This window comes from Henckelia pumila, chromosome 1, assembly GCF_033568475.1.
Source record: "Henckelia pumila isolate YLH828 chromosome 1, ASM3356847v2, whole genome shotgun sequence".
NCBI lineage: Eukaryota > Viridiplantae > Streptophyta > Magnoliopsida > Lamiales > Gesneriaceae > Henckelia > Henckelia pumila.
The window spans coordinates 119,644,124-119,666,201 of record NC_133120.1 but is presented as its reverse complement, the minus strand read 5'-3'; the positions used below and the strand labels follow the sequence as shown (position 1 = coordinate 119,666,201).

Genomic DNA, 22,078 nt, shown 5'->3' with positions numbered 1-22,078 from the left:
AAAGAAGTAAGAATCACTTGATTTCAAGTTCGTACGAGAGATATGCTTAAAATACTCATCTGGGGCCAGAAATTTAGCTCAGATGAATTTGAGTGTAGAACCTTAAACTTCAATATCTAATTTTCAGCTTCTTAAGATCCTCTTCAGACTTTGACTTCTCAATATGATTTAGATATTGTCTTGCTTCGTAACACACACTGAATCATTCCATTTCAATCAAGACCTGAGAGATATAGCCAAAATACCAGAGCTTATTTTTGAGCTGATCGCTGTATAAATTGCATCAAACTTGATCTTGCGACCACTATTTAGCCTAGATAACATTTGAACTAATCGATCTGTTTTGTTATATGACTTGTAGAGTTTTGAGTTTGCTTTTTAGCCATCTTGGCTTTTGGTCATTTGGACCATCGAGCTATGAAATATGTTTGAAATAATCAACAGCGCCAAATTTTCAGTTTGACTAAATTTGAGTTACGGCTTCTCAAAACTTCCAATTTTTTATCTTACCAACTACACACTTGAGTAAATATGTTAGAAACATATAACAAGTTTTTTTTATCATCAAAATCAAAATTGGTTGTATTTTCGGACACAACATATCCCCTTTAATATAAGTAACTAAACTATCATTAAAATATTAATATTTTATTTGATTAATTAGCGAAGACTGTAGTTGGAGTAACGATAAAGAGCAACATAAATGAATTATAATAACAAAGGAGAAAAAAATTTCACTCTTCAACGGTGAAATTATGTATACAATTTTAAAAACTTCAAGATATTTCTACTCATCAAAATTTAAGGGAGGACAATTGTCCTCTCTTGCCTCTATGTAGCGTCACCTCTGGTTAGGAGTTGAAATTGAGTATAATAACGATCAAATCATTACAAAGTAACTTATTTAATTTACACATAATGGTAGTACTTTTATTAAATTAATTTTTTCTGAAAAAAAATTTATTGACATTGGTCCTAGTGGTGACAACTAGGTTGGACTTAGGAAAAAGATTATTTTAGAAATTGAGATTGGAAATCGGAAGTACCGTGTTTAATTATTTGGTTGAATTGACTAAGAATATTTAAAAAAAATTACCCCGATATGGGAGTTTATTCAATTTTTAATTCTAAGATGACAATATTTTCCACAAGTTCACTTGAAAAAACATCAATAAATATTCTTTATATTTTAGGGAAAACTGCATTTTTTTTATTTAATTTTGTCACTTTGCGATTTTGGTCATCTGTATTGTCGAATGTCACTTTTATTTCTATTTTTTGTTTTTTAAATATAATTTTAGTCATTTTTCATTGAAAGTATTGATGTGACACTATAAATATCAGTGTGACATCTCACTGCATTGGTTCCATGTCAGTGTCAGAAAAATGACTAAAATTGCAACAACAAAAAAAGAGAGACTATAACAGAAATTTGATAGCATAGAAGACGAAAATCGCAACAAAACAAACATATAAGATCAAATTTTTTTCCTTTTTTTTTACAGCCTATATAATGAAACTGGGCATTGAACATATGGATTTTAAGTGTCTTTTGTACATTTTTGTAATTTTAATTTGCAGTATAATTTGATTAGTTTTATTTATTTTCAATTTTATTCATAAGAAAATAAATTTATGAGACATTTAAAAAGATGGAAATTACTATCTACTTTTGAATTCAATGTATGAGATTTTTTTATAATAAACATGATTTATAAGGATAATTTATTAACATTTGTTAGAGATTAACTTTTGCATATGATATTTTAAACCCTTTTTTAAAAAAAAAAAAAAAACATGTTATATCTTTATCTGATTATTTAACGCATTATCTTTTATAAATATGTGCTGTATTACACGTATTCATTTGATTCATATCATTTTCACATTAAATTTTAAAAAAATAGTTAGATACAAAATTAACTATCTATAATATATAATTCTAAAAAACAAATAGAAAAAAATAAACAAAATCCATAAGAGGTTTTAAATTTAGCACAAGCATAAGTGATATTGAATTTAATAACATTTTAATGGTTTTATTTTTAATATTTATATAATATATTTCATAATCTTATTTTCATCCAATAATCACCAACGTATCATACCTTCCAAATTATCATTAAATGTATTACTCATGAACAAAGACTGAGCATGATCAGCTCGTAGTGCGTTTTATTTTACCATCCACTTTATTTATTATCTCTTTAAATAATAATATAAAGCTAGCTTTTTGATGATGCAACATGCCAATAAACTCACTGGGCGAAAAAAAAAGGCAACAAGTATCCAATAGAAATATACAAGGGTCACCAATCACCTTTAATAATATTCCACCAAAATAATGATTAAAATGAAACAATTTAGCACTACAAAGATGATATAGGCACTCAACTCCTGCATTCTTGGTGTGCTTTGCTTCTGTTGCAAAACGAAAAAGATGGTGTCATCCACTCCACAGCAACCCAAGGTGAACTTTCCCGATCATCTTTCATTGTTTTGTTTTTTTCTATATTTTTTGGTTTAATTAAAGCTTGTAATTTATCAGAGACGCCCGAGGTCGAAAAATAGTAAAGTTTTAGATATGAGATATACATAGTTTTTTCAGGACATGTTAAATTTGGATTGTGCGTACAGGAAGTTCCATCAGATGAAACATGGGCAGGAAAGAGTCCCTCGCGCGAGGCGAAATGGTGGTACTCGACGTTTCATACGGTCACGGCCATGGTTGGTGCGGGCGTGCTCAGTTTGCCGTATGCCATGGCTTACTTAGGATGGTACGACGCTCTCTGCTCTTGAGTGGATGTATAAGCTTGTGTGGTGATATATATTATATATATCAAGGTTTTTTTCCCACATAGAAGTATAAATAAAATTTTAATAATTTTTTATTTAATGTAATAATTATTTGTTCTCCCGTGTTGACTGATCAAGACTACTTTGTGTGAATGATTCATCGAGGTCTTTATTAATTAAACGTACATGCATGTTTTGATTTGCGTCAACATTAAAATTGTTGATTTTATACAATAACTATTTAATCACTCCTCGTTAAGTTTGTATTTTTAATTTTTTTTTTAAGGTTATATATATGTTTTTTTAATGGAGTTATGGTGTGTGTGTGTGTGTGTGTTTTTTTTTTAAAAAAAAAAAAAAATTTAGAGAGCAGATGAGTTATGTTATTTGAGTTAAAGGAAGTGAGGTTTGATATATTTTGTGTCCTCCGTAGCTCCATTTAATACATAGATATATACAATGGAACTATTGAATTTGGAAGTTCATACTTATAAATAATGGATCTTATATAGTTGTTTGTTAAAGACTAATATTTAACATAGAAAGCAATATTTTTTTTATGAACCAAGTTAAATAAAAGATCTATCTCGCAAAAATAACCCGTGCGATTATTTGATAAGAGTTTTTGCGATTTTTAATAGCTTCATCAACTTATTTGGCTAAACTATGACTTGGAAACAGGGGTCCAGGAACACTGGTCCTGGCACTGTCCTGGTGCATCACCTTGAACACCATGTGGCAGATGATCCAGCTCCACGAAAGCGAGCCTGGTGTCCGTTTCGACCGGTACTACGACCTGGGACGACACGCCTTCGGGCCGAAGCTGGGGCCGTGGATAGTACTGCCTCAGCAGCTCATTGTACAGGTGGGATGTGACATCGTTTACATGGTGACCGGAGGAAAGTGCCTCAAGAAGTTCATGGAAATCGCCTGCTCTAATTGCACCCCAATCAGGCAATCTTACTGGATTTGCATCTTCGGAGGTCTCCATTTCTTCCTCTCTCAATTGCCAGATTTCAATTCCGTGTCTGGTGTCTCATTGGCTGCTGCAATCATGTCACTAAGGTAAACCAAAGTAAATCACACTTTCTTTTTTCTTACTTGCATGAATTTGACCAAAGACTTGTCCAATATTATTCACTCAGTTAATTTCTTGCATGCATTTGGTTGCTTGCAGCTACTCAACCATAGCCTGGATAGGTAGCCTGAGCCATGGCCGGGTCCCGAACGTGAGCTACGGGTACAAGAAAACTAGTTCCATCGACTACATGTTCCGCGTGTTCAACGCCTTAGGGCAGGTTACGTTCGCCTATGCTGGACACGCGGTGGTGCTAGAAATCCAGGCCACTATACCATCCACCCCTGAGAAGCCCTCCAGAGTTCCAATGTGGAAAGGAGCCGTTTGGGCCTATTTCATCAATGGCATCTGTTATTTCCCCGTGGCACTCATCGGATATTGGGCCTTCGGGCAAGACGTTGCTGACAATGTGCTCGTCGCACTTCAGAAACCGGCCTGGCTCATTGCTTCTGCTAACTTGATGGTTGTGGTTCATGTCATTGGAAGCTATCAGGTACAATTTTATATGTTTTATGTTTTTCACGCGTAAGTAAACTTTAACAAAAAGATTGTGCCTACAGGTTTATGCAATGCCGGTATTCGACTTGGTTGAGAGAACAATTTCGAAGAGATTTAGCACCATCCCTTCTGGATTTGTGCTTAGGCTCATTGTCCGCTCTGCCTATGTAGGTGAGAATCTTATCATGGTTTAATTGTGTCGCCGCCGACGGTTTTAAAGAATAATAATCCTTTGAAACATGAATTTTCGTATACATTAGATTTGTGGTGGTTATGTTTACTAACGAAGAAGAGCAAAATATTTGCAGCTTTTACCCTTTTCATTGGTGTGACATTCCCTTTCTTTGGTGATCTTCTTGGCTTCTTTGGTGGATTTGGATTTGCTCCAACTTCTTACTTTGTGAGCCAGCCCCCCAAATTAATACTCTATTTATGCTTTTATTTTTGTCGAAGCTCCAAATTTTTTATGTGTTGGATAGATTAGATATAAATTCAGAGTACCATTGGATTTATGTTTTGCAGCTACCTAGTATAATATGGCTAAAGTTGAAGAAACCACAGAGATTCAGCCGTTCTTGGTTTACGAATTGGGTAAGTCACATTAGAAGTAAACAACCCACTTGATTGTAGTGTTATAGTTGTCCTATTTGGAGAGCAATCAAAACGTGATGTTTAAACTATTATCATCAGCTATAGTTTTTGCTAAATCTACAAATACTCGGTTTTACATACTTTTCTCTTTTGCATAAATATGGCGTCTTGGATAAAAAAAATACTTAACATAGAGTGATATTTTGCATTTAATTAGCAAATGAAAATTTTACCCAACAACTCAACTCATGAAAAAATATCTTATTTTATGTCAAAACTATTATATTTGATTGTAAATATGTGTCAGTCATTTATCTCACCGGATATGAGATCCTTTTAGGATACATGATCTTCTTAATTATGATATAATAACTTTTCTACCCCATAAAATTAAATTTTTAATTCGTTTTCGCTTTTCTCTCGTCTTCTTTTCTTTTTTTCCAAATAATTTTCCTTCAGGCAAGCATAGTTGTGGGAGTGTTCATCATGGTGGCATCAACCATCGGCGGCCTGAGAAATATTGTAATTGATGCATCCACTTATGAATTCTATTCGTAGAGTGAGTAGTGATTTTATGTGTTCATTCCTATGCAACCCTGTAAACAATTAATCCAATATATTTTTATCATTATAGATATAAATATCTTGCATGTGTTGGATTGCAATAATGGTGGAAGGAGTCTATATACTTTTGTCTGAAGTTTTTATTTTGCTGCTTCTTTTTCCATAAAAACAAAAGCCGTGTGTTGAAACATATTTTATGGAAAAAAAGTATATATTTAGATATCTAAAATTGATTATTATAATAAGGATCTTATTTTAGTAACATGATGTTGTGGGAACGATCAATCCAACCTTGCTGTTTGAAACATCATACAATTTAAAAAATTTGATATACAATATTACCGGTAACTATAATTTTTGACAAACGTTCTATTCTTACACATAATATCATATATAATTATTGAGTTGGTGCAACAACGACACAATTGACTAGCACGGGGAACAATTCCAATCTCCAAATGAACCTGGACAAATGACCACTATCGTTTAGTTAAAGCATCGGGAATTGATTGGATGTCCTCGAACAAATTTGAGGGTAAGTTTGAATTTTGTGCTAAGTGCATACATTACTCATGTAACAGTAAAATCACGAAATTACTAAAAATTCTCTATAATTATTAATTTTTTGTGTTTTTAAATTTTGAGCACAAACACCCTTGAAAATAGATACGGACAAGGGGTGAATGTTCAAAATTTAAAAACACGTGAAGTTAATAGATCATTCTTTTTTCATAAGAAGTTTTTAGTAATTTCGAGATTTCATAATAGTGATGTATGCAATTAACCCTTGATTTTTTTATGGCCAAAGATTTACAATTTTAAGTCATGAAAGAAAGGGATAATAGCCAAAATAGTCCTGTAAGTTTACTTTTTTTGTGATTTGGTCCTGTAAGTATTCAATTTTGGGTTTTGGTCCTATAAGTTTAGTTATATTTTGGTTTTTAGTCCTTTTTCATTTAAGCAATGTTTTTAATTTATAACCGGACCGATGATCAAACTGATCTAACTTAAAAAAACGGTTTAACTGGTTGGAATGTTTTAACCGGATGGTCGAATCGAAAAATCGTTTATATAATATAATATAATTATTAATTAATAATATATTTTAAATTATAAAAACCTAAAAAATTCATATAAATAGAAATACATATATCTTTATCGTATTTTGAAAATTAAATAGCTATATAAATATATTAAAAAAAATTATAAACTCTAATATTAATAAATAATATTTTTAACGAAGAAAAAATTTCAGATAATCATGTATATATATAATAAAATATTAAATTAAGGTTTTAAAATAAAAAACTAATTTTTCAAAAAAAAATTGAAAAACCAATTTTTTGGTTCTTGACCAGTTATACCGGTTCAATTGTTAAAACAGTTTTTGGAGTGTTTCAGATCAAATCAGTGACCGGTTCCAGATAGAACCGGTTAAACCGGTCGGTACGGTCCGGTTTTTGAAAACATAACAATTGTTGATGTCATAATAGACACATCATTATTTCTCAATATCACTCAAGAATTTTTAGCTGGTGAGTCAGCATTTTCTGCTGTCACTTCAGCACTCTATGAAGAAATGACTAAAAACCAATTATAACTTAACTTATAGGATCAAAACCCAAAATTAAATACTTACATGACCAAAACACAAAATGGGCAAACTTACAGGACCATTTTGACTATATTCCCTGAAAGAAATATATTACAAAGCCAATTTTTTAAAACATATCTCTTAGTTGATCAATCGATAGAAAAATATTACTTTTGACTTTTAAGTATAAACCGAGTCGATTCACTATATATTTCTTGCATTTTTGTTGCTAATATAGTAATATTCAATCAAAGTCGGACATTATTGTACCAAGAGTAGGTCTCCTAACGGGCCGATCTAATATATATCTACGATAAAAAATAATATTGTTGACATATAAAAAAACATTTACGTGTTTTATTGAATAAGAGATTCATTTCACAAAATTGACTTATTGGACTTGTCTAGTACAATTTACCCAACTGACTTGTCTAGTACAATTTACCCGACTAGCAAGTTTTGCAGGCTATTACGTTAGTCCAAGAGTTTACCCAATGCGCACCAAAAAATAACAACTGCAGATTCTCACGTCATAAAGAAAAAATGAGTATTTTCATCATTGGTTTAATTTACGTGATGTTTTTAGTAAAATTATATATATTGAGAAGCATTTGTTAGACCTAATTTTTTAAATAACTCTAATCTTACTATCCCTAATTTTCTAATTATTGCATATAACTGAATTTAGAGCTCAGCTTTTAAAAAAGGATTATTTTTTAAATTCCAGTTTAATAAATTAAATTAGTTTTTTTTTTAAAAAAAAATACTCTTAGCCAAAGGAAAAGCCTCAGTGAGACGAAACTGATCTTACCGATCGTCCAATCACTAGAGAAGAGAAAGGCTTACTGATGTTACCTAATTTCCCAATATAAAGATTATATCACTGGAAGAAACATACATAGTGGGCATGGGCATGAGCAGGGGAGGGCAATGAACAACAGGCTAGCTAGAGTACTCTTTAGATATGCAAATTTAAACACAGTAAATTCTTGAACCCTAAAGGCTTTGCACGCAGAACGATTTAGCGCTCCGACTCCTGGTTTCAATCATACATGTAATGTGCATCAGAACAAATGTCACACGAGAGAAGAAGAAAATGCAACGGAGGGATGACTAAAGAAACATACAGACGACCGAAACTAATTGTGCTTCTAGGACATGAAGCGGATAGGCTCACACGCGTGCACCTTTTCACCATGAAGTAAATAGTAAGTAGGACACAATCATAAACGGGGAACTGATAGAGGCCTCACATTCAGTTATCCAAGTTGGAATGAAATAGCAGCCAAGTAAGATCAAATCACTCAAATGAAAAGAAAGGAATGCATTGCCTTTGATAAGGCCTTCATTGATTCGGTTAGTGGATAGGACTGCTCCGTAAGTATATTCTAGTTAGAAGTTCAAATCATGTATTTCTATACGACAATAAGTTATCTGCAGTTTCTGTCTCTGAATAAACAGCTGCAAGGAAGTCTGTAGAACAGCTTCACTTTATAAAAGAAGTTCGTTGTGGCCTTTGTTTGAAGTCACGATGAATCAACGGTTGAAAGAAAAGATTGGATTCCGAAAACGATGAAAAGAACGCCACCAGAGAGTGCGATCTACAATAAATATATAGTTTTGAAGTAAAGGCCACCAGGAGAGTCTTCTTACATATAGGGTATGATAAATGTCAACAAACTTACTATTTTCTCGGATATTTGAGTCGCCAGACTCTTCCCTCCCAAGACTGCAGCAGTGGTACACAGAGCTTGTCCTCTGACATAATATGAACAAAATCAAACATAATTTACTATACAAAGCAAGTAAATTTTACCATCTTACTACCAGCAAAAGAGTAAAAAATAAAATAAAATAAATAAAATGGTAGGCCGGAAGCCCACACGAGATTAAAGTACTTTTTTCCAATCAGTTATGCAGATGAAGGTTATTTTTGTCACAGTAAACTCGAGCACAAGTAAACTTCAAAAAGGTATCAAATTATTAGAAATAAATGACAAAAAAAGGTGAAGAAACATTGCATGCAAAAGGGAGGTGGATGTACCGATTAGTCTAAAAATTTATGCTCGAGTCCACAAATGCCACTAAAACGCATAGCATGAATTATGTGTGTGATTTAGTCCCTAAGAGATGCATCTGATTCAAACTTACAGGATTCCACCGAGAACAACACCTAACGGATTCTCATCTGCAGCCAAACCTATCGTAGCAAGCTGGAAAATGTTGTGGTTAATGTTAAACAAGTTTCCTTACCGTCCAAAGTAACCAAAAGATTGCCTCTTCAGTATGTACATACCTGACTCTTATCACCCCATTCCCCAAAGAAAGTAATGGAAAATGCCTGCAGCAAAAAGAAATTGAATTATTTAATTATCAATATGTTGTTTTTTTACATTCCGCTTATAAAAGAATTGGTAAGGAACCTTCAGCAAGATAGGCGACAAAAATTGAGTAAGCAAAGGTCGATTCTGCTTCTTCAGATCATCAGCATCCTGGAACAGAATACAAGAAATATATCCTGGAATTAATCCATTATCAAATGTGAAATGGCAGATCCCACAACATCAAAGAAAATGTCAGATCTCAATTCAATTAGAAGAGAACCTTAAATAATAAAGGAGGAATCTGGTCAACCAAATGTAAATTGTATCCTCATCACTAGAGAACATAATTGAGATTATATACCTTTTTTTGCAACAATCATTTCCACTCACATAATAAGTTCCAATTTTGTGAAGCATGTGACGAGAATATAGAATATACAAATGCTGCCTTTAAATACTCTAAAATTCCAAAACAAGTCAAGAATCTTATTGTATAATTTTGCTACATAATGTGTTTCTGGAGTATTGTGTGTTTCCAACGTATTGATCGAATATAATATTAGAATAATAAAATATTTTTGAAAATTTAGTTTGGGGCACTTGTATTTTCAAACAAATGACGCTAAATTATAGAGCGATTAACCACCACTTACCCAACCAGGTTCACCAAGTGAACTGCAGTTATAATCCACTCTCACCAAGAAGGATGATCTTTAGCATTAAAATATAACCAATATACAGTAATTTATGGAACTTGAAGCAGAAGGTTTGCTGCCTTACCTTATCGTGCTCTTTGGTTGCTCCACCATTGATTTTAAAATTAGCATCCTACCACAACATTAAGGTGAAATGAGTGAACTTCAAATAAAATTTCAAATATGAGACAAAACAAACTAACCAGTTCTTTTTCAACTTCATCAAATTCCCCGGTCTCCCTGTTAATGAAAGTGAAAACATCCACAAAACACCCTTAATGAGGGAAACATTGAACAGCATCAAATTTTTATCAAGCTGCAGGGCAGTAAAACAAAATTATATGGAAAACAACCAAGTACCCATCATTGAATGCATCCCATAGAGACCACAAGCCAAACCCCAAAAACAACAAGGTCGTGATATGATGAGTCCATTTGCGTGAGATCTGCATGGATAAGAGTATAAACCATTTTTATGTTTACCCTAGAATCATGATAATCAACAATAAAATTGTTATGGTCCTAGGTTTGGATCATGTTATGGGATGATCAATGTGTTTTTGGATAGGGTTTCGAGGCTCGTTTTGAGAGAACTTCGCGATCTTACATTCACTATTTGATTTAGAATTTTGGATGCCTTTATTCCTTGCAACAATAGTCAATTAAATACAAGGAAGACAATTAATTTCCCTAGCAAGAAATTTGACGTAATCCCCCTATTCATTGCTAGAATGCATGCAATATTAAATAAGGAAACTAAATAAAATCCTTCTAATCAATTCCTTATTTTTTAACCTTCCACTATATCATCCTTGATATCGGTAGTTTGTCATTAAATTCTTGCTCATTACATCTGCCTCCCCTTCGAAATCGTGCTTGTCCTCAAGCACTAGAACGAGATATTCGAGGTTCTTCCAAATTGTTGACGCTCTCTTGTTATTCTGAAAAATTCTCCACCACTACAAGAACAACTGTTGTTGTAGGAGTGTTTCAAGGATTAAGCGCAAATGACGGTAATTCTTAAATTCTTCCCACTTCAACTTTAAACGATCTCGTTCCCATTTGAGGAACCATGGTTCACGATCACGCTCAAAGTGGAAAGAAGCCAATCCTTGTCTTTCTACGGTCCGTGTTGGTGTCGAAAAGACTTTTCACAATGACTAAGATCTCTCATCAGGTCTGATTGGTTATTGCACCGGGGAAAATCTAGCTTCAAATTTGAGGTACTTTCGACAAGACATCCTCGCTGTCTTGATGTCCTTCAGAATGCTGGTCGGTAGGACCCTGTTGAACGCCGCTGTCTTTGCCCTGATCTTCTTCCGATAGCATGGTTGACAAGCATTTGGATATCTCCTCCAATTGATCAAGAAGAGCTTGCTGCCTTATTTTATTGGCTGTCGTGCCCTCTTGATACAGCTTCACAAAAGCTTCAAATTGTGGCTGTAGTGCTTGGAATCCCCTATGATGACTGGCTCTGGTACCCACTTGTTATGGTCCCAGGTTGGATCATGTTATGGGATGATCAATGTGTTTTTGGATAGGGTTTCGAGGCCCGTTTTGAGAGAACCTCGCGATCTCACATTCACTATTTGATTTAGAATTCTGGATGTCTTTATTCCTTGCAACAATAGTCATTTAAATACAAGGAAGACAATTAATTTCCCTAGCAAGAAATCTGTTGTAATCCCCCTAGTCATGGCTAGAATGCATGCAATATTAAATAAGAAAACTAAATAAAATCCTTCTAATCAATTCCTTATTTTTGAACCTTCCACCATATCATCCTTGATATCAGTAGTTTGTCTTTAATTCTTGCCCATTACAAAAATATAACATAATGAATAGTCAACAGTCCCCAAAAAAAGGAAAGAGATTACTTACTCCCATGGTGTCATACACATGCCATGATTATGAAGCCAGCATGAACACCAAACGGAAGATTATGACCATAAAGACAAAATCCCCAACCACTCAAAGAAAATCCATGAATGTGCCAAGTACTGTGATGCCTAAACATGGGAACATAGAGTGGATAGAATCAAGGAATCAACCAGCCCACAAAAGCACCCATAGTCGAGCACAATGAATAATGATCATGACCAGATGCTCTGTTTGTGATCCTCGAAGGATCAGAGCTTAAAAGGTTAAACTTAAGGGCCAGGCACTCACTTGAACATAACAGAACCCAAGATTTTCCCTGGGGGATCCTTCATCCCCACAGAAGGGGAAACACAGTTGTCAGGATATCACACTCCAGAGCATGTTTTTAATATAAAGTCAATCTGATGTTAATCCCAAGGGCACAATACCTTTTACTGTCACTTAGAATATTTACTGGCTTAACGTCTCAAGTCGATAACCTGGAGAGTGATTATAAGGATAAATCGTCTCGATGAAGATTGACAGACAACTTTTGTAGGAAAATGTGAGCAAAGAAGGTAAATATCAACATGCTTTGCTGTAATACTAGTTGTACTTCAAGTCTTCAATACATTAAAGGACACGTAACTAAACTCAGGATAGAAGTCAAATCATATATTCTAGAATCAGATGTAAACATTAAAACTATTATACATCTTCAATAAAACTTTAATGTTATCTCAAGAAATTTTCACATCACATAAAAATGTTAATGTGTTTAAACTAGGGTAATAATAGTGTTAGCCTTATGGTCTGGTTTCCTGTAGATGTAGACATTTGATACCGAACCACAGAAACATGTGGTGTATAGTGGTCTCCTTTTATGACATTTATACAACTATTCTGCATTCAAACACCTAAAATTAGAATTTATACTTCAATTTCTCTTAAAAAGAAGGTAAATAGGATTTCAAAATGCTTACCAGATTTGGAGCAGCCCAGCCAACAACAGCTGATAAAACAGTCATGACCTAGAAACCAACAAATATTCCAGGTCACTTCAGGGACTTGAAAAATGGACAAGCACAAAAGGTTAAGGAGTTGAAGTCTAGGATAAGTATAGAAAATCGTACAATCAAAGCTCCAAGGCATCCAGACAACACAAGTCTTCTGGGGTGCCGCATGGCCAAGATCTGAAACAAGTATACTAACATCAAGATTTTAAAAACTGAAGGTTAATGCAAAAACTAAGGCAGTTTACATTAAACCAGGGTACACTTTCTGCAAAGGAGAACTAACTTTAGAGTGTCTATTCCAAAGGGTCATTTCCTTCTATTCCAGAAAGAAAAAATTTAAAATTCGCCATTGCTTTTATCCAAAGCCAGTCCAATTACATTACTAATACACTCAATTAAATTATAAAGAAATGGGCAGACTCCACGACTACGGTAAAAATTTCTGTCACTGAAATTAATCCCAAACACCTCTGCTTCAGGCTGCCACCAACATGCAAGCTAATGATAGACAAATTCACACCAAAAATAAATAAATAAATAAATCATAACAATGATAGTGATCTCAACATCAACTCTTATTTCAAGATTGAATTTTCGATATCAATAGACAAAATACTTAAAAAAATCAAATTCTCCAAAAACAGCCAATCATAAAAAAGTAATATCACTCCAATAATAGCTGTCGAATAGAAACTAGAAAAAAGATATAATCTTACAGCAGCTGCAAAAAATGTCTTGTCCCCGATCTCAGATAACACGGTCATCGCCAACGACTTCGTGAATCCCTGAAGCAATAAAAAAACCAGAAAAATATTCACATAGTTAAACAAAAACGTCGGAACCAGAGACAAGAACCCAGTATTACTTGAACAACAGAGGAACCCATTTCGAGTGAAACCCGGAAGGCAGAAGATTTCTGGAAAAAATCAAGGATCTTTTATGCTCGTATATATATATTGGTGGACGAGGGAAGGAAAACTAGTAGGTGTACCTGGGAGTCTTGAGATCCGAGTTCACTCAGTGGTGGTGAACTCGAATCTGTAGACTCTTTAGATTTCCTACCCAGGTGTACCAGTCGAACAGTACCAATGCCCCTCTCCCACAAGGCGCGTTAGAAAAAAGATCCGGTCTGGAAACCGGCCAGACATTAGTCAACGGTCCAAACCCGGTTGAAAGGTCAACGGTTTGGAACCGGAACTCGAACTGCAGATCAGGGCATCCACGGTGGCCTCATTATTTACGGGTCGCATGCTCCATGTCATCAATCAAATATCTACAACTCAATTATCTCACAAACCATAATATTTATGGGATTCATTTTTATTTTACTTTTGTATTTTTACACATAGCCGTAATTAATTATATATTGTTGACGTGATAAATCATGGGATATTAGATCTATCATTGAGGTATTACCATATGTTAGGTTAAAACCTAGCTACTTTAATATTATCTTTATCTATTCAATTTAATAAAATCATTTTTACTTTTTGAATAAAAATATATCGCTACTTTAATTAATTTCACCTGTAATTTAATATCCATTTTTATTCAAAAATTTAATTAGAAAATAAAAATATTTAGTCTTTATTACATGTAATTTAATATTAAAATATTATTTAAATATAAACGGTATGATCGAGTAATATACAAAAGTTTGACAACTTATTAATTAAAAAAAGAGTTAATTGGTAAAAAAAAATTCCCATATCATATGTTTGATTAGGATTCAGTCAGTGTCCGTGAGAATTTTATTTTTTCTGCACTTGATGAAAAGTTTGTTTGTACTTCTTGGGCTCACAAATCATTTTCGAAGTAAAAAATAGGTATAAAAAATTGAAAATCAGGTACAAATATATGAAACTTCAGTACCGACTATTTCAGATCTGGTATAAAAACAGATTTTCTTGGTATAAAACTTTTTTGTGTTATATTTCATCTCTCTAAAGCTGAAAATGTATATCATGATTCTGTACTCAATTTGAGGTAATTGATGTCATAAATATATAAATCAATAAGTAAATTAAATATTTTTGTACTCAAATTTATTAAATTAATGCACACAAATTGTTAATTTTCGTGATTCTCAAAATATTAATGTATGTACTGATTAATAATGAACGAGTGCTTCAGTATAAATATTAATTTTGTGCATAAATATGTATGTACAATAAGCTTTTGGTATTAATAAAGTTGTTTCAATGTTATACTCAAAATTTTAATTTTCGTACCAGATCTGAAACGGTTAGTTCTCAAATATCACATATTAGTACCATATATTTAAATTTTTGTACCGCTTTTCATAGATGAAAATAAACGTGTGACCAGAGAGTTCAAAAAAAATTTTTGACACAAGGATCAAATCTTAACTCATAACTCATATCTCATATCAGTGACCGAATCCCAAGTTTCCCTTAAAAGACCAAACATTTCGTAATAAATTAGTCGTTTCCTGATGACAACGACATGTGTCCCAAATGTGTTCAATCAAATCATGATTTCAGATGTCTTTTACAATGGTTTCCAGCGGCCGCTGTCCCAATGGTGGTAATTACCTTGACGCAGTGGTCTGGTGACTTCCTTCATTTTCGACAGATTGATTGTATTAGCGCTTGATTTCAAAACTAAGGTTTAAAAGAAATGGATTGTGATAAAATTGAAAATTTTGTAATTTCACAAAAATCAAACTGATTTTCCAAATCAATCAATAAATAAAAAGTTATAATAATTCAATATGAACGTGTATCTGATACATCTTGTTAAAAATTTAATAAATCATTGTGATTCAACCAAATATCACAACATGCCACGAATTCATATCTAACTAAAAGAAAATAATAGCAAACCCATACTTGAAATCATTGATTAATTTAGCGTGAGAGTTGTAAGTCTTCCAAGACAATAAAAGAGTGATTTAGAATATATGTGTTATATATTCTATATTATTCGTTGTGCCTTGGGGTGTGTGTGTGTAAGCTAAGCACTCTTTAAACAATCACAGACGACTTAATTGGGATGATTTCTACGTAGACCATGAAATAAATTTTTCATATGTATTTTTTTAATCTTTTTTCTTAGGTACTTTATAATTGTGTGTATCAATAAGTGTTGTGTGCGATGTTGTGGGTATTTGTTGGGCTTTGGCCCAACATATTTTATTTTCCAGCCCATATACTTGGCCCTTGATTTATATCTCCTTTCGAGCCCTAGTCCTTTTGAGGGCGTTCCTTTTATTTGCTCTGTGATTCTGAGTGAGGTAGCAGCACACCCTTGTTGTGATAGGTGAGAGATCGAGAGAAGAGATTAGAGAGGAGAGAAAGGTTGAAGGCAGCTTGGTGTTTCCTTCTTCGGTGATTGAGTGTATCTGCTCTTCTCCCGGCTTTGTGTTGTTTTCCTCTTGACCGTTCTCCCCCTGTTCTTCTGGGTCGCTGCTGGCTGTGAGCAAGGAGTGTTGGGCGTGTAGTTGGGATTAGTGGAGAACCTTTTGTGGTCTTCGTCTTGGTTCTTGGTGCATCGGAGAATAGCATCTGAGCCCCGGAAACTCTAATATATATATAGCTCGTTGCCGTTGTTGCTTTTTGTTCTTGTTCTCTGCTCTTTTCTTTTGTTTTGTTTTGCAGGAACAAATTAATAGGAAGAAGATGGCAGATGGAGCAAGGTCGGAGAATTCCTAACAGTGGTATCAGAGCCACTGGTTCGTTGAGCCGCCACCGTCTCCAGGACAGCAACCGTCGCCGCTGAGTTTCACCGCCGGACGCTGGCTCTGTTCGGACTCGCACTAGCCACCGTGGCTGGTCATTAGCCGAGCCGCTTGGACTTCCATATCCGCCGGACAGTAGCCGCACTACCTGGACAGCCGCCTCTTTTCGTCGCTGTCATGTTGGTTCGTGGAATCGAAACTCTAAGTAAGAGAGTTTCGCGCTGGTATATTGGCTTGACCTTGAACTTTTTTTATCGCATTAGTAGCCGCTGGCCGCGGTTTAGTTACTGGGATTGGGTGCTGGTAGAATCCTAGGACTTGCGTGATTACTTGCATTGGTTGTGTTTTCTCTGTTTGTGTTTAAGTTGCTTCCGTTGTGCCTTGGTTGTGTGTTTACTGCCTACTGATCTTGCTGTATCAGATTTCTGTGTGAAAATCTGATTTGTGTGGTTTACTGTTTTTTTTTTCTGTGTGAAAAATGTCTTTGGCTGGATATAACCTCGTACCTTTTAATGGTAAAACAGATTTTTCAATATGGCAGCAGAAAATGAAAGGGATTTTGATTCAACAAAAAGTTTTCAAAGCGATAAATCTTTCATATTCTGCCACTGATACTCCTGAGAAAAAAGCTGAAATAGATGAGTTTGCTTATTCTTCTATTATCTTGAACTTGTCAGACTCTGTGTTAAGAAAAGTTGGTAAACTAAAATCTGCTAAGGAACTTTGGGAAAAATTAGAAGAACTTTATACTGAGACTTCACTGCCTAGTAAACTGTTTCTGCTTGAAAAATTTTTCCGGTTCAAACTTGATTTGAATAAAGATATAGATGAAAATCTGGATGTTTTTACCAAACTTGTTCAAGATATAAAGCTAACTGGAGATGAGCATATTGATTATTACACCCCTATTGTGCTTTTAAATGCTATTCCCGATTCTTACAGTGATGTGAAATCTGCCATTAAGTATGGTAGAGATAAGATTTCATTAGAAACTGTTGTGAATGGTTTGAAAAGTAAAGAGATAGATTTAAACACTAATAAGGGTAACAATAATTCTGGCGAGGTTATGCATGTGAGAGGAATATCCAGAAATCGCTTTCAAAGATCTTCAAACAACTTTTCTGTTGAAAATCGAGGTAAGAGTAAGTCAAGATACCAGTCCAGGTCTAATAATAGAAAATGTTATAATTGTGGTAAAATAGGTCATTTCATTCGAGATTGTACTTGGCCTAAGCAAACCCATAACCATGATTTGAAAAATCAGCATGATGTCCATGCTAACATGGCTTCTTCTAGTGAAAACATTGGTGATATTTTTATGGTGACTGAAGTATGTGATGTGTCTACTATGAATTCTGTGCATTCAAGTGTTTTGTGTGAAAATGAATGGCTTGTAGATTCTGCTAGCACTTTCCATATGTCCCCATTTAAAAACATGTTTTCTAGTTATAAAGAAGTAGTGCATGAGTCTGTTTCTATGGCTAACCAGAAATTGTGTCAAATTGTTGGTGTTGGTGATGTAACGTTGAAATTTGATTCTGGTTATGTATTGACCTTGAAAAATGTGAGACATGTGCCAGATTTATGTCATAATTTGATGTCTTGTGCTTCTTTAGAAGAAGAGGGTTTGCAGGGTAAATGGGGTAGTGGAGTGATGAAAATTTTGAAAGGTTGTTTAGTGATTTTCAAAGCCTCCAAAAGGAGAAACTTATATGTTTGCCATGCTGAATTTGTTTCTCGTGTTCATGGTAGGCAATCTAGAGTTAAGTTTCCTAATTCCCCTGTTTTCGAACCTGCCACCACCCCAAACAAGGTGGAGCACTTATCTGGTTTAAGTTTTAATTCTGAAAATGTGCAGAATGTGCCTGTTGTTGATGAATTGCCTGCTAATCTATCTAAAAATGCTATTGATGATCAAGTTAATGCTGATGTGCATGAGGACATTGCTGAAAATGTGCCAAAAAATAATCTTTGTGATTTGAATGATTGTCAATTAGCAAGGGATAGAGATAGAAGGAATGTTAGGCAACCACAACGGGCTGAAATATTTTCTCCTATCATAATGTTTACTATTATGAGTATTATGCATGCGTTTTTGCTTCAGTTTGATTGGGAGATGAAATATTTTGATGTTAGATTTCAGTACCTTCTTGACGTGGTTACAAAAGGTATGATTTATCTTGGAAAATTCCATTCTTGCATGAGAATTGTGTGTTCTTATGATAATTTCAGATTTTGTTTAAAAATTTGTGAACTTTGTGTCGTAGCTTGTAGCTTACTTTGTGTTTGCTGCATGTTTTTGTTTAAGGACTAACTTTGTGTTTCGTTGTGGGGCGATGATGATGCTATAGTTGATTCTCCAAACTAGTGAACCGACGTTGGGCCAAAAGGTGGAGATTTGTTGGGCTTTGGCCCAACATATTTTATTTTCCAGCCCATATACTTGGCCCTTGATTTATATCCCCTCTCGAGCCCTAGTCCTTTTGAGGGCGTTCCTTTTATTTGCTCTGTGATTCTGAGTGAGGTAGCAGCACACCCTTGTTGTGATAGGTGAGAGATCGAGAGAAGAGATTAGAGAGGAGAGAAAGGTTGAAGGCAGCTTGGTGTTTCCTTCTTCGGTGATTGAGTGTATCTGCTCTTCTCCCGGCTTTGTGTTGTTTCCCTCTTGACCGTTCTCCCCCTGTTCTTCTGGGTCGCTGCTGGCTGTGAGCAAGGAGTGTTGGGCGTGTAGTTGGGATTAGGGGAGAACCTTTTGTGGTCTTCGTCTTGGTTCTTGGTGCATCGGAGAATAGCGTCTGAGCCCCGGAAACTATAATATATATATAGCTCGTTGCTGTTTTTGCTCTTTGTTCTTGTTCTCTGCTCTTTTCTTTTCTTTTGTTTTGCAGGAACAAATTAATAGGAAGAAGATGGAGCAAGGTCAGAGAATTCCTAACAGTATTTATTCAAGGAATTCTAACGTGTGTGAGTTATGTTTATTATTATTTTGTTTAAATATTTAGCAGTTGTTTTGATTCTAATGCTCTGATTTTATCTAATCGATGAGTGTTTTGAACTCGTGTTGTCAACACTGCTAACAACATTCGAGCTAACATGATCGAATTCAGGGGGATTTACATGGAGTTGCATGAACGCAGAGCTGTTTGTACTTGTTTTGTTCAGAAAGGCAAAAAAAGAGAGATCGAAAGGAAACACGATTTGCATAAAAATTACAAGACATAATTCCTTATAATTATTTTCTTTGTTATTAGGTTATATATTAAAGAGTTTGCCTTTCTAGAATATTAATTTCTTAAACTCTAGATTTAATTTCTTGTATTTAAAAGTGTTTGTTCCTAATGAAATCACTTTCCTTATCTTGTAGGTATCTATTCAAGGTGTTATGTTTTCAAGATCAAGTGCAAGCAATGATATTGTGTACAAACCGATCAACTCGTAGCAAGAATAACACAATATGCAATGATCATACAATGAATACGCAAGGAATCAAATATGGACAAATGATATATAGTGGTTCGGATCAATGATCCTACATCCACTTCGGCCCAAGACTCAAATGTTATCTTCAAGATATCGAAATTTGAGTTGTTTACACCATCAACTTCTATTATCTATCTTCGAAGTACAATGCACATATCAGGAATCAAAGAATGAGATATACAAGCATAAACACTAATCTAATCTTTTTGCAGCTCACGAGTGGGAGAGAGTTTGAGAACCCGAAATTTCAGTTGACTGAACTTGAGGTAGACTTAAATTGGTAGACTGAACTGTTCAGGGGTCAGTCCAGCTCCACGAGACTGAAGAGTAGCTAGACTGAAATTCCAGAATGCAGTTACTCTAGAGTTGTAACTGATACATTAACTCAAAATTATGACAATTAAGTGCAATAAATAGAAAGCTTAACAGTTAGAATTTTGCTTATAAATAGCAGTCAGATTTTTGATACAAAGTTACACAAAATCTTGAGCAAAAACACTGTATAACTCAAATTAGAGCATTTAGTTGAGGGAGTCCAGTTGAGCGTTCAGTTGGGCTAAAGTGAAGAAAAAACTGCGAGACAACCGAAATATTTTAGCAATATAACAGTAAGTGGGAGTTTTAAAGTACCAAATTTCTGTTCATATATTTTAAAACTGATTCCAGAGTGTTATCGTATTCAAAATCCTGACTTTACAAAAGCTTCAACTATTGATTTTTGATGCACTGAATCTTGTGAATTAGTGATAGGAATATATATTCTGTATACTACCGATTACTGATTACTGGCCCCACCCTTTAGAGGTTAACATATAAGAAACTTATATCAGTTAGCCACGAATTCATAATACATTTTAGTGCATAAAAACCAATTTTTTTTTATTACTGATGAATACCGAATTTCTGTTTTGTTTTACTGTTTGGATATATTTCTGTATATGAGCCCACTGTTAAAATGATAACCATTGAGACATGTTTTCTTATTCTAACTATTTCTAAACATCGTGTCTCATTGATATTCAGTATCTCTGTCACCCATTGAGACCTTGATATCGATGATGTCCTACATTCTTCTTTAACAACATATTTCAAAACATAATTCATAACACCACACAATGATAATAAAATCATTCTTTTATTAGAGACGTGCATTTATAATGGAATCAACCGAAATGTCTGAATCATTTGATGCATCAGAGTCATCTGATACACTTGAATGGTTTTATCGTATTCAAAATCCTGACTTTACGAAAGCTGAACTATTGATTTCTGATGCACTGAATCTCGTGAATTAGTGGTAGGAATATATATTATGTACACTACCGATTACTAATTATTGGCGCCATCCTTTAGATGTTAACATATAAGGGACTGATATCAGTTAGCCACGAATTCATAATACAGTTTAGTGCATAAAAACCGATTTCTGTCATTACTGATGAATACCGAATTTCTGTTTTGTTTTACTATTTGGATATATTTCTGTATATGAGACCACTGTTAAAATGATACCCATTGAGACATGTTTTCTTATTCTAAATATTCCTAAACATCGTGTCTCATTGACATTCAGTATCTCTGCCACCCATTGAGACCTTGATATCCATGATGTCCTACATTCTTGTTTAACAACATATTTCAAAACATAATTCATAACACCACACAATGATAATAAAACCATTCTTTTATTAGAGACATGTGCATTTCTATTGGAATCAACCGAAATGTCTGAATCATTTGATGCATCAGAGTCATCTGATATACTTGAACTTATATTAGTCTCCGACATCGTATTAAACCCGAGAGACATGAGGCCCCGTTATCTTATATGAGGCTCGGAAGGCACGAGGCCCCGACATCTTATCAAGCTCGGGAGGTATGA

The 22,078-nt window shown here is 34.3% G+C and overlaps 2 protein-coding genes across 2 annotated transcripts; one reads left to right on the top strand and one right to left on the bottom strand.

Annotated features, from left to right (window-relative positions):
- Positions 1–2,328: 2,328 nt before the first annotated feature.
- Positions 2,329–5,668, top strand: LOC140884052 (lysine histidine transporter-like 6). Its single transcript, XM_073290720.1, has 8 exons — positions 2,329–2,470; positions 2,638–2,777; positions 3,478–3,861; positions 3,974–4,367; positions 4,435–4,543; positions 4,681–4,772; positions 4,895–4,963; positions 5,423–5,668. Exons 1-8 carry the CDS (start codon positions 2,441–2,443, stop codon positions 5,519–5,521), a joined length of 1,317 nt encoding a protein of 438 aa, XP_073146821.1. The 5' UTR covers positions 2,329–2,440; the 3' UTR covers positions 5,522–5,668.
- Positions 5,669–8,411: 2,743 nt separating this feature from the next.
- On the bottom strand, positions 8,412–14,085 carry LOC140877273 (GDT1-like protein 4). Its single transcript, XM_073280817.1, has 12 exons — positions 13,882–14,085; positions 13,733–13,801; positions 13,134–13,193; positions 12,984–13,031; positions 10,501–10,586; positions 10,344–10,380; positions 10,226–10,273; positions 9,545–9,613; positions 9,418–9,462; positions 9,273–9,334; positions 8,807–8,879; positions 8,412–8,722 (listed from the first exon to the last, which is right to left on the bottom strand). The coding sequence occupies exons 1-12, from the start codon at positions 13,900–13,902 to the stop codon at positions 8,648–8,650; spliced, it is 693 nt and encodes a 230-aa protein (XP_073136918.1). The 5' UTR covers positions 13,903–14,085; the 3' UTR covers positions 8,412–8,647.
- Positions 14,086–22,078: the final 7,993 nt, after the last annotated feature.